The 13778-nt window shown below is 40.9% G+C and overlaps 1 protein-coding gene across 2 annotated transcripts in view; it reads left to right on the top strand.

The window, feature by feature from the left end:
• Nucleotides 1-11142: 11142 nt before the first annotated feature.
• The window catches only part of Papolg (poly(A) polymerase gamma), a 33135-nt gene continuing 30499 nt past the window's right edge, over nt 11143-13778 (top strand). Inside the window, 1 exon segment of one of the 2 annotated variants that reach the window (NM_001107244.1) lies at nt 11143-11392. In NM_001107244.1, coding sequence (NP_001100714.1) covers nt 11376-11392 — 17 coding nt within the window. In that variant the 5' untranslated portion in view covers nt 11143-11375. 2 annotated transcript variants of the gene reach the window in all.

The raw sequence follows: 13778 nt of genomic DNA, 5'->3' as shown, positions 1-13778 counted from the left end.
AAATTTCTGGCTCTAATTTCACTGAGTTCTTAATTCTTTTCAACAATTGCTTTTTCATTTATAAAGTGTTGCTGATAATTTTAGTCTCTCAAGGGAGTGTCATGATTTGAGCACAACGAATTCATTCTAAATTTTCAAACATAAACTTCGATTTTATGTTCACTAGAGTTTACAGTATTGAAGTTAGTTATTTCCTGAAAGTAATTAGGTTTTAGAGTTATCAATTCATTTAGTAACTTTATCAAACAGAGATTATACTGAAACTAACTCAGATAAAGAGCTGAAGAGATAAAGGCTGTCAGGATGGCTTACCTGGTAAAAGTGTTGCAGCCAAGCTAGAGAACCTGAATTCAATTCCTGAAATCCACAAGAAGGAAGAACAGAACAATCTCCCAAAAGTTGTCTTTTGCACACACACACCAATAAATAAGCTAATAAAAATTTTAAAAATATTTCTTAAAATTAGTCATCACAATAAGTCAACATCATTTTTAAATTTTTTATTACGTGTGTGTGTGTGTGTGTGTGTGTGTGTGTGTGTGTGTGTGTGTGTGTGTATCTGCCATGGCCCACGTGTGGAGGAGGCTGGTGGACAACTTGTAGGAGTCAGTTTTCTCTTCCTACCATAAGGGTCACAGGGCTCTCAAACTCAGGTCATAGGTTTAATGAGCAATTTCACTAGCCCTTAACACTATCATAATATTATACATCATGAGGAAGTAGGATAAGGGAGGACATTAAAACACTGAAAAGTCCATTCTTACATAAAACTACAATTTAAATAATTATTGGTATTCATTTCTTCTGTAAGTTTCTTCAGAAAGCAACTGACATACAGAGTCCAATATAAAACCCATCAAGTACACACTATATATAGATACCATTAGATGTAAGAAGAGATTCTGCACCAGGGTATTGCTGGTAATATATACAATACATATACAATACAATACAATACAATACAATACAATACAATACAATACAATACAATACAATACAATACAATACATGCAATACATACAATAATACTGGGTATTATTGCAATCTAAATGGGACTAAATGGGACTGACAGGAGAGAGTGTTCAGGAAGACCTTGGTTTCAAACAAGATGTATTTGTTTACCTCTGGTAAGCCTCCTCCTCACCTCTTCAGAGTGTGTTTTAGAGTGTTCTAGTGAGGGCTCTCTAAAGCAGCAGAATACATTTAATTTACACACACACAGACACACACACACACACACACACACTATAAATTAATGTGATAATATATGTAAGTGACCCAAAAATTTTATCAGAGAATTCCTACAGCTGTTAAACACCTTCATCAAAGTGGCTGAGCACAAAATTAACTTAAAAAAAAGAAGTAGACCCCCTTTATACAACCTATAAATGGGCTAAAAAAGAAATTGGGGAAACAAGACCCTTCACAATAGCCACAAATAATATAAAATATTTTGGTATAACTCCAATCAAGCAAGTGAAAGATCTGTATGACAAGAACTTCAAGTCTTCAAAGAAAGAAATTGAAGATATCAGAAGATGGAAAGATCTCCCATGCTCATGGATTAGTGGGATTAATACAGTAAAAATGGCCATTTTATCAAAATCACTCTACAAATGCAACACAGCTCTCATCAAAATTACAACACAATACTTTACAAACTGTGAAAGAACAATGATCAATTTCATATGGAAAAGCAAAAAACCCAGAATAGCCAACACAATCCTGTCTAAAAAAAGATTTCTGGGGGTTGGGGATTTAGCTCAGTGGTAGAGCGCTTGCCTAGCAAGCACAAGGCCATGGGTTCGGTCCCCAGCTTCGAAAAAAAAGAAAAAGAAAAAAAAAAAAAAAGACTTCTGGAGGACTCACCAGTCCTGACTTCGAGCTGTACCTCAGGGCAATAGTAATACAAAGCAGCATGGTATTAGCATGAAAACAGACAGGTTGATCGATTGAATCAAATTGAATACCCAGAAATAAGCCCATACACCAGTGGATACTTGGTTTTTGACAAAGAAGCCAAAACTACACAATGGAAAAAAAGAAAGTATCTTCAACAAATGGTGCTGGTCTAACTGGATGTGTGCATGTAGAAGAATCCAAATAGATCCATACCTATCACCCTGCACAAAACTCAAGTCCAAGTGGATCAAAGATCTCGACATAAAACTGGATATGCTAAATCTGATAAAAGAGAAAGTAGGGAATAGGAGTGCTTGAAACACACTGCAATGGCCATTCTCGGCTGTCAGCTTGACTATATCTGGGATGAACTGCGATTCAGAAATGGAGGGCACACCTGGGACGGGGATCTTGAGGCTGGAAGACACAAGCTTTTGATCCAGATCTTGAGTGGGGTGACACATGCTCTTAATCCAGACCGACACACACCTTTAACCCAAATCTTGAGGCACACCTTTAATCTGGACCGGACCTTCTGCTGGAGGCCTGTGTAAGGACAATAGATGAAGGAAGCCCATCCGTCGAAACCTACGTTTTCAGGATTCCCGTTCATACAGAAGACCAGCTAAAATACCTCGTAGGACTGAGCAACAACTAGATCCTTAAACTTTCCATTCTCAGCTGGTAGAGTTGGACTGCAGCCTGTAAGTCATTCTAATAAATTCCATATACATATATATATATGGAATATATATGTGGAAAAAATATATATGGAAAAATATATATATATTTGGGAAATTCAACTGTGTTTTTTACTACAGTCAATATATATATACATATATATATAATGAAATGTATACACACACACACACACACACACACACACACACACATTCATTCCATAAATTCCATGACTCTCTACAGTTACTATAAAGAATTGAAGCATATAACAACTCAGGCAGTCTACGGTTTTATAAAATTCTTTTTCTGGGTTTTAAAGTTATAATCTAGGAGAGGGACAAATCTGTTGAGACAGTCAACTAGTTCCACATTTTACCTGAGAGGGAGAAGTCCATAAGTAACATTCTGAACATTTAAGATTCCTGCCTTTTTGTTCTACTCGTCATGATCCGATTGAGGCCATCTTTCAGTGGATGAGAGTTCTGGAAGCTCTTGCAGAGGGCCCAGGATTGAATCTCAGTTTCCCACACGATGGCTCACAGCCACCTATAATTCCAATTCCAGGGGATCTGAAACTGTCATTCAGGTGATACACACACATATATGCAGGCCAAACGGGCGTATGCATAAAAAAGTGTTTGTTTGTTCACTTACCTGTTTGTTTTTCAAGACAGTTTCTCTGAATAGCCCTGGTTGTCCTGGAACTCATTCTGTAGACTGCATTGGCCCCAGAATTCAGAAATCCACTCCTCCCTCCCTCCCAAGTGCTGGGATTAAAGATGTACCCCTCTACCTCCTGGCTTACATATTTTTTTTAAAATGAGCAAATGTTTTCTGGCTTTGAACTATATGCAAATGTATGCAACACATTTTCTTTCCTTTGTATCTTGCTCAATGCTATTTGGGAAATTCAACTGTGCTTTTGACTACAGTTAAAAAATAATTAATTTTTTTTATTGCTACTAATGTTCAATTATATGACTATGTCCCAGGATTTGTGTGTGTGTGTGTGTGTGTGTGTGTGTGTGTGTGTGTGTGTGTGTGTGTTTTAAAAAGTAATTTTATCCATCCTATTTTGGACTTGTATCTAGTCTGGGGAGATTGTGGAGAATACCACTGTGTGACTTTTGGCATTTATGAGCGTCCAGTCTTTAGACCACATCGGTGGTGGTGGTGGTAAAGTGGCTGGCTTGAGGGTGTGTTTAATTGGGTGTCGACAGTTCCCATTCCCTAATCCGTTATGGATGAAGTTAACACTCACATGATTCAATCATTTCTTAGTATTACCACTAGCTGAGAACCCAGTTAACAAGACATAAACCCTACTGAGGGAAATACTTCATAACCAAACTGTAACTACAGGTTTCCCGAAATGTCTGGGAAAAATCAACTTGAAGAAACAAACATGTCCTTTCAATGTGTGGTTACTTGGTTTTCTTGTTTCTGGACCTGTGGAAGGAGGTTATGAGAGAGGAAAAGTGTTCACCTCAGCTAGAGCACAGAGAAAGCAAGAGGCAACAAAGTGAGGTCAGGGCAAAGATGAATTTTTTTTCCAGGCATGCCTACAGGAACTTACTTTCTCCAATGAGGTCTCAGCTCGCAGTTTCTACCATCTCTCAATTATCAGTCCAATTTTGAGACCCTTATTGGGTTAATCCACTGATGGGATTAAAGCCCTCTCTGGGCCTGCTGCTCTCCCAGCACCCTCCTATGTTTAATGAACCAGAAGCTCATCAAATCTGAAGAGTTTTTATAATGCATGGTCTCCTATCCTAGCCCCTTTCCAGAGGTTGTTAGATGTGGCTGAGATATCCAACACCCCACCCTCTAATCACCTGGTCTACCCAGTAAGGATGCCTGATAGCACCCCAAGTCACCTATTTAGCATAAAATCATGTATTATATCTGAAATGAGGCATCGCTACTAACAAAAGATAAGCCTACCACTCAGGAAAGTTTGGAATATTTTAGGAGTTCTACGGTAGAAACGATAGAAAAGTCAAATACATTTTGTATTATTCCAGATCATGTCCATTTGGCTTTCTTCAATCTAGAATAGTTGTCTTGTCTTGATATTTATTAAAAATTGAGTCAGTTATGAAAAAGAACATCCTTGATGTACTAGTCTTATATTCTCTTACACTTAAATCTAGGTTGTGCATTTTCAGAATGAAGAAACATTATGTTTTTCTTGGTGCATGATATCATAAGACACATATGTCAGCTTTTCCCTTTACACTTGAGGCCAAATATTTTTTCCAGACCTTGCTATCCTAGCTTCCGACTCTCAATGCCCCTGTCTCAGCTTCTCAAGTGGCAGGATTATAAGGTATATGTCACTATACTTGGCTAGTAAGATTAATTTTAATGATTTAGTTAAGGCGGCAGGATCATTCAGGAGTCTCAGCTACAAAGATATTTGTCTTGGATATGTTCTGAGGTTGGTTTTACCTTTTAGGCAAGGTCTAATTCTATGTGCCAGGCTAGCTCTGAAACTGTTGTGATCTCCTGTGGGGATTACAGGCATGAGGTGCTGTCGTGACTCATCTTGTTTGTCCACCTGACTATATGCACTAAACAGTAAAACACAAACGAGTAGGCGCTCCTGTGAGGGAATTTCTTATCCAATCATTTGAAGACTGAAGACCCATTCTAAATGTGGGCAGTGCTTCCTACAGCAATGCAGATAAAAGGAGAAGCAAACTTCACACTTTGCCTCCTTGCTCTCTTGCTACCGACTTCCCTCACAGATATTAGAAGCAAGCTCTCTGAGATTCCAATGGAGTCTGGAGACTGACTCTCCAAGCATCCTGGGTCTTGAGCACCAAATCTGGATGGCCAATACACCCAGCCCTGTGGCCTCTCCAGTGTGAGACAGACGTCATTGGACCGCCCAGACTGCATCCTGTAAGCCAATATAGTAAATCTCCATTTATTACCCTTCCATTTATTCTACGTTTCTGTTTCTTTAGAGCCCTCTGACTAACACAGAGGCACTACGCCTAGTGAAGGCCCTTTAATGCCACATTAATGATAGTTTTCCTTACCAAACTTAGTAGTATGCTTTAAGTTTCATTTTTTATTATTAATCCCATGTAGATTGGTTATAATATACAAACATAGGATAGATGTCTTAATTATTATTTTAGTTATTGTTTAAGCATTTTGATTATTTTAAAATATTTGCATTCTTTTTATTCCTTTCTGTTTCAAGGCTTAGACGTTTTATTTTGTTTTCTGGTCTCTTGTACTTGCTGGGTCGCTATTAAATACTCATGACAACAGTAGATGTCCTTGTCTCATTCCCAGCTTTACAGAGGAAGGTTTTGATAATTTACCACTTAATATATTCTCTACAGATTTATTTTTTAGAACCGATTTTAGTGGAAAATATTTTTGTGCCTGGATATTGGCTATTTTCAGTATCATGCCTGCATGTCAATCATCCTGAACACTTCCTCTTCTGAGTCCACTTTTATTACTATAGATACTAATTATATTTACAAACTCTTCAATATTGATCCAATCTTGGACTTCTGGGGTGAGCGTTGTTCAGTCATGTATAACTGCTAGAGGAGTTGTCTTACCTTAAGAATAAGTCCTAATAACTCTCAATGACAAATGTTTTTCAATTCTATGGCCCAGGTAGCAGCCAGTTTTGCTCTCCAGATCCTTTTTTCTTTTCCAAATACAATGATTACATAACAGATTGCTCCAACAGTGAGTAGTCTGGAAAATAAGAATTCCTCCATCTCTCTTTTTCCTGTGAGAGCCATTAATTCCATAGCTTTCCCTGTAAATGCTGCTTTCATTTCCTCAGAAGAAGGGGTGAGAGGAGAGCCATACCCAATCTGTGCATATACAGCTTGAGCAGAGCCCTCAGTGTTTCTTTCTCTATTTTAACTATCCCTAGGTCTTGGCTTGGAAACTTCTAGGCTCTGTACAAGCTGGTCTTCTGCAAGGCCAAATCTTGAAGGCTTCAGCTTCCAGACTCTGTCTGCTAACCCGTGCCTAGAATTTTTCAACCTTCTAGATTAACTCTTGAATAAACTTCATTTTTCTAGCTCTTTCTGAACTAAGGCTGGCTGATTCAGCTCAGCTGTTCTGGCTCAAACTCCTCTCCAAGCTGACTGATTCAAATTGGCTTCTCTTGGCTTCTGACTGGATTGTCCTGCTTGGGAAAAACTGCCTCTGAAATCCACAAACTGAACTGCACTGACTGCACAATCTGAACAGAACTGTACAAACCCGGCTGAACTCAACTCACTTCTCTCTCTGCACTGTTCTTAAGTAGCCTCTCTTTCCCGTGTGTTCTCATGAGAGCTGGGTATATCCTATCTCTGACTCATTCTGTCAAATCTTTCTCTGATTTGTCACTTTGTCTGCCCCTCAGTTAGATGTCAATGTTTGGGATTAAAGGTGTGTGTTTGCTAAAAGTGTGCCAGGGATTAAGGCTGTGTGCTGGGGGTGGTGGTGGGGTGGTGGTGTCAATATTCCAGCCAGAGTATTAAAGGTATGTACTAAGGTTGTGTCTGTATTTCATCCAGTTCACACAGACCAAGGTGTGGCCTTTGTCAGAGTTGGTATGGCCTTGTCGGACTTAGTGGTTACTGAGAACAGAGTTTGAGGTCACAGATGCTTAAGCCTCACCCAAGTGGGCAGAGCAGTAGTCTTTGTAAAACCCTTTAGAAATGTCTGATTTGTTCAAAATGTAAAGTCTGACAAAGGTGTATTTTCACAATAGCTTTTGTTGGATCCAGTGTGGCAACTGAAGCTCTCTGGCGGCTTGTCTTCCTAATATAGATTATATTAGAAAAAGCAACTGTACACCTGATCGGCTCAGGAAATCAGAGTGCTGGAACTGCCAGAGACAATGCCGCCAAGCGCTCAGAAGGAGGCTGGTTGACATTTTAAATCCCCTTTTAATCGCCAACTAAAGACAAACAAAAAGCGAAATCAACATGACTGTAAACCAAGTACTATGTCCTGCCCTGGCCTGCTGAGATCAGAGTAAGTTGATCAGAGCTGGTGAGTTTGCTTAGAACCATGGGCCAAGGCCGCCTCAGGAAGCACAGCCAGGGTCTATTAGGCTACCTGTTTCAGGAACAGGTGAATCCCATAATTAACCTCGGCTTCTATTTGACAAGAAGCAAGACTTCTACCTCCCTACCCTTTGGGTTTATATGTTAATCCCCTGAGCTCTGGAGGGGATCTGTTTTTTAATTGATGGAAAGCCGTTTTCAGTTTTTCCAAACACACGGAGGGGAAAACAAACGGCTGAGAGGGGATGCTGAGTTCCCTAACTGAAGCCTGCTTAGATGAGTGGAAAGCTGATGATTGCTACCTTGCTTGGTTTGGTGCCTCTCACATCTCAACACACAGAGCAAAGCCTCTGCTAATGAAACGAGGTTTTGTTTTAGATTTTGGGTTTTGGTTTTTGTTTCTTTTAAATGGTGTCATGTATTCAGCTCTGGCCTTAAATACAACGGAAATAAGGAAGACATAGAACTCCTGGCCCTCCTTACTCTTTTTCCCAAGTATTAGAATTACAGGCATGTACCATTATGACTAATGCTAGCAAGATTTTTTTAAATCAAGAAATATTACTCAGAGATGCCTGGAACCTACCTCACAAGCACAGACCAGGAAAACCCAGAGATTTGACATTGGAAATCTTTTAAACAGCAAACTTTTGAGGGCTGCCAAGATGACAGAGCAGGCGAGTGTTTGACCTGATTTCTATTCCTGGGACCCACACAAAGGTGGCAGGAGAGGTTCCACTCCACAAAGTTATCCTCTGACCCCCACACACGGACACACACAAATAATAAAGATTTTTCCTTTTAATTTTTTCATATTTGCATTATTTTCTATAAATGTATTATTTTTTTTAAATCAATGTAGGCTAGAGGAGTGTTTTAAAGCACGGAGGGGTCAGAAAGGAATTCCTAGCTGTGACATCCGGCAGCTCTCAACCACCTGAAACTCCAGGGTGCCCTTTGTTCTCTTCTGACCTCCATGGGCTCCTGCACACAGGTGTATATCCATCCTCACACAGACACACATGGATACACATAAACCGAGCAAAACACAATAGGCTCGTCAGTTGTTCCAACTGTGTGTCTCGTTTTACATATTCTAGGAACAGGAAAGTAAATGGACTCCTGTCCTCCTTCCTCTGTACCAGCTTGACTTTTTAAAAAGTGGCAAGTTGTGTGAACACAGTCATCCCTTGGTATTAAGGAGCTAGTTTGAGGACCTCTTACTGGTTCCAACACTAACACAAAGAGGTGTTCAAGTCCCCTCTATAAAACGGCACCATATTTGCATATAACCTACAAACATCGTCCCACATACTTTAAACTACCTATAGATTAATTATAAAGCTAAATGCAATGTACAATGCTATGTAAATAGGGAATAATGCCAAAAAAACTAACATATTACATATAACCTATGAATATTCTCCTCCTGTACATTTCGAATAATGTCTAGATTATTTATAATACCCCGAACAATAGAAATGGCTCAGGGAAACAACACAGTTGCACACACTTTTAGTCCCAGCACTTATAAGGGAAAACCCGGCAAATCTCTGTGAGTTTGAGACCAATCTGGTCTACGTAGTGAGCTCCGGGCTACAGAGTGAGACATGTCTTTTGAAAAAACTACTTTCGAGAATGACAAGAAAAAGGTGTGTACATGTTCAGTGTGGATGGAATTTTTATCTTGAATAATCAAAATACAACGTTGGTTGAATCTGAGGTATGGTTTGCGGATCTGGAAAATCGACTAGCACTCTACCAGCAATGGGGACTTTGCATTAGAAACCAGAGATACACACTAAAATTCAGTGCTGAATGGACTGGGTAGTAAAATAAAACTAAACCCCAGAAGGTGATCTTTCCTCTTGGAGGAGACGGCGTGCCGGGTGAAGGCCGAAGACGCTGGAAGGCATCCTCCAAAATTCACAGTGAAGGGGAAGGGTGAAAGTGAGACAAGGGGCTTCTGAGAATTGCAAGGCTTGTGTGTCCCTCCTCCTCCTGATACTGGCAATGGCGCCGGAGCATAGTAATATTATGGTTGCATTGCAAAGCGTTCTTGTTAGGTATGCATATTAACATATTCTAAAAGATTAAAATTGGGTCTATGAATAAGGCCCTGCAGATAAAGATGTTTGCTGCCAAACCCGAGGAACTGATTTTGATCCCTGAGACTCAAATGGTGAAAAGGGAGAGCAGACTCCCAGAAGTTATCCTCTGACTTCCCCTGCAGGCTGAATGTAAATGTAATGTAGAACTTTTCTTAAAAGAAAAAGTTCAAGGTTAACCTAAGAATTTATTCGAACATTCTAGAGGTCACAACACTGGCAAATAACAAACGTGGGTCTACTTTGAATGAAATCCCGTCCTAGCTCCTACTCTATACCTCTTGGACTTGATTTTTTTTCCTTCTCCTACCAAAATCTCTGCTCCCAAATCCTGCTAACATACAGAATCCCCTATTTTAGGAAGCTATTAGTGGCATTCCATCATGTTGAGATGGTCCTCTTTTGGTCCCCCAATGACAACTGGACCCCATCCATGTTTAAATAGTCCGTATATGTATGTTCTCATTCACTAGACAATAAACTCTTGAGGGTACGAATCTAGTTCTACAGTGTATGATACATACTTCTGCAGCAGACCATCACTCATATCTGAAGTTTTTCTCCACCTTTCGATGGGGAAACTCTGAACTTACTGGGCTCAAACAACAGACCTGCTTTTATGCATCAGAAAGAACATGCAGCAGAAACAAACTGATGGACCAGATTTTCAATAAATACTTTGAGTGAATAAATGAATAATTCAGTAAGTAACCTCCTTTCCTGTGACCGAGTTACATTCCCTAAACAAGTGTGCTTGACTCCGTCGGGGGCAGGGAAAGACATGATTTGAAATTACTTTTATCCTTTAACCTTTAAATATTGGTCACTTTCTCTCTCATTTTCACCGTCATAATTGCACAGGACATGATTTTCACTATTAGAAAATGCTTGATTTGGGGAGGGAGAAGGGATAAACCTACGACTAACTGGTAGCAGTTATGTTCAGCTAAACGCCACAAAGTCACAAATCGGGGCTTGGAGATGGCACTGCGAGGAAGAAGGATTCGAGTTAGACTGATTTATTTATAAGTTTTCTTCCCTGGAATGGTTGTGTTAAAGTCGCACCTTCCTGGGTGTGACGCTAAGCGAGGAAAACCTTCTCAATGTGTACTGATTACGTCTATGACTTTAAGATGTGGGATAACGGGAAGAGTTAAAAACGGTGTTAGGGAAAGCGGTGGTCTTTTCTAGATGCTTTTATTGCAGACACAAGGGGAAATTGACAAATTACCTTCCCAGAGGTTTGCCTGAATTGACAATCCCACAGACGGCGGGCGACCTGACACACTCTGACAGATGCGTTTGCTGCAAGCATGCCACTTGGGGTGGGCGGGCCCCAGGAGCTCAAGGCTGGGGGTGTGGCCGAGGGCGGGCCCAGGGTTCCAGGGGCGGGGCCGCGGAGGGCGAGAGGCAGCCTGGGAAGCAGCGCCATATTGGCGGCGGCCGCGCTGTATTGTCATAAATAGAGCCGGTTTTTGTGGTGTTTTCACTACTCGGTTGAATGCCTCGGCTGTAGAGAGTGGGGAAGTGAGCGAGCAAGCGAGCTATAAGCGAGCGAAAGGAAGTGGACAGAGGAAGGAAGAGAGGGCAAGAACAGGACCCCAAAGCGAAAGACACTGGCTGGAGAGAGACGCAGGAAGCGATGAAAGAGATGTCTGCGTAAGTGGGGGCGGCGGTTGAGGGCGAGGTGGAGAGAGGTGTGCTGAGGTGGGCAGCCCCGCGGCTTCCAGCCCCTGCGCCTCGCACCCTGCGCAGCCGGCGGGGACCTCTGCTTTCCGCTGCCCGCCACTCCGCAAGGGCACCTCCCCTACCCGCGGCTCACCTGGCCGCCCTGCGGGGTTCGGGAGTCGCCGTCAGCTCCCCGCCGCCCGCCTTTGAGGACGCCCCCAGACTAGGATGAGGGGGAAAGGCGCGTGTGGCTGAAGAGAAAAACGGTCGGTCACTCTCCTGCCTCCGCCGTGTCTGAGCCGGTCTGCTCCTGTCTGCATTGGCGCAAATACCATCCCCCTGCCTCCCCTCCTCCCGGCCGGACCCGCTGTCTTTCAGGTCTTTCGGAGAGGGACTGACCTAGCGGAGCCCGTGGTTTGCGGTTGCTCTATGAGAAAGGCTGATCCCCCTACCCTATTCCTTCCCACCGACCCCACAGTATCTACCGGGCTGTATCTATCCCCTGCTCACACTTTCCTAAGTCAGAAGCAGTTTCTGTACTTGCCAAGAATTTATTAGATTTCTTACCTTTCACGTTATCCGGAAATAATTTAAACGTACAAAAAGATGCACAGAAAAACAAAAACACTATGTAGTCACCACCCATTTTTTTTTTTTTACAAAGACTAACATGGGGTGTGTTCTTACCATTTTAATCTTTCTTCTTTCTTTAAAAGAAGTCAAGCATTCCAATACATCTGAAGCCTCGCCTATCCCTTCTCCAGTTCCATTCACGGGGCTCTTCCAAGGCCCCAGAGTACTGAATTTGGTGTTTCTTGTTGCTTTATTTTTAATGTTGATACTGCATATTCCTGTGTTCATAACCCATTGTACCTGTTTTAAACTTTATAGGCTATTATCAACTGCTACTCTCCAGACTGGTTCTTTAGAACATGTTCTTTCTCACCTTTCTCTATGTTAATATTTTCATTTCTAATTATTTTCTATTAACTAATGTATTCCATTTATAAACACAGCCCAGTGTAGTACTTTTAATGACTATTTTGGGTTATTTAAAAGTATTTTTTAATAGAATGCTAGTGAACATTCTACTTAACTATCTTTGTACCTGCAGTACATTTCTGTAAGGTATTTTTCCTTGTAAGTGGAATTCATAGCACTTTTTGAAACCTACTTCTCAAGAGTTCCTGTTAGGATTGATTATGGGAAAATCTGTCTATGCCATGTATTTATCCCACACAGACCTGCCAGACAACCTTATCTCTTTAAGATAGATGGATGGATGGATGGGTGGGTGGATGGATGGATGGAAGGAAGGAAGGATGGGTGGATGGATAGATGGATGGATGGAGAAATACAACTTGAAATAATTGAAGTTTTGTTTGTTCTGCAGCGAGATAAAAATGGGAGAGAAATTAAAGTTGTTTTTTAATACTCCCCTATATTTCATTAAGTCATTTCGAAGGTATATAGGCTGTTTGTTGAGATGAGGGTTCACATGGCCCAGACTGACCATGAGCTTGCTTCTGCCTCCTACCTCCAGACTTCCAGGGTTAGACCTTGGGCCACCAAACCTGTCTTAGCTATCTTATCTTCTGTGTTATCATTTCTTTCTCCCCATCCCATAAAACCTCCAGCTGAAAAACACGTTTTAGTTTGTGGACTGACTAGTAGTAAGCTGCTGTTGTTTTGTTAGTTCTGTTTGGTTCAGAGGTGGAACTCAGGACCTTACACATGAAACAGTCTGTCACTGAGGAATGTCTCCAACCCCAAGCCAATTTTTAAGCAGTTAAAATGCAAAAAGAATTAACCATTGTTGTATTTTTGTGATGTTTAAAATTTAAATTGATACATTGTACATAATGTATACAATGATTAGTTTAAAGTAACTGGCTTGTCAGTTGAATTTACTGATTACTTATATAAATATATACACTGTAATTATTTATCACAGTTGCCTTACTGTGCTATAGAACATTTGAATTAATCATAAAGCCAGGCTCAGTGATAACACAAGGCCAGCCTGGTAAGTTCTAGGACAGAGTTACATAGTGAGACCCTGTCTCAAGAAGAAAGAAGGAAATCCTAGTGTCCAGTTACCCCTTTCTCTGGAGAGAGGGTGTGGCTGTGTAGCCCAGGCTTGGAGCTCAGATCCATCTACTTTACCTCCTGAATGAAGGAATAGAGAGGCACGGGCCACTATGCCAGTCCCATTTAACCTCTCTCTTTTCTTCCTCTGTTACTATTTTCAAGAGCTAATTTACTCATTAAAAGACTGCTTTTTTATTTTGAGATTTACTCTTACTGTTTTGAACAGTTCTTTATGCAAATATGAAGAGAGGTGGTTAGGTTGAGAGTATATATTATTTTTACTTTT

This window comes from Rattus norvegicus, chromosome 14, assembly GCF_021556685.1.
Source record: "Rattus norvegicus strain SHRSP/BbbUtx chromosome 14, alternate assembly SHRSP_T2T, whole genome shotgun sequence".
In the NCBI taxonomy this organism is placed as follows: domain Eukaryota; kingdom Metazoa; phylum Chordata; class Mammalia; order Rodentia; family Muridae; genus Rattus; species Rattus norvegicus.
The sequence above is the reverse complement of the archived record's forward strand: the minus strand, read 5'-3'. Positions and strand labels throughout refer to the sequence as shown.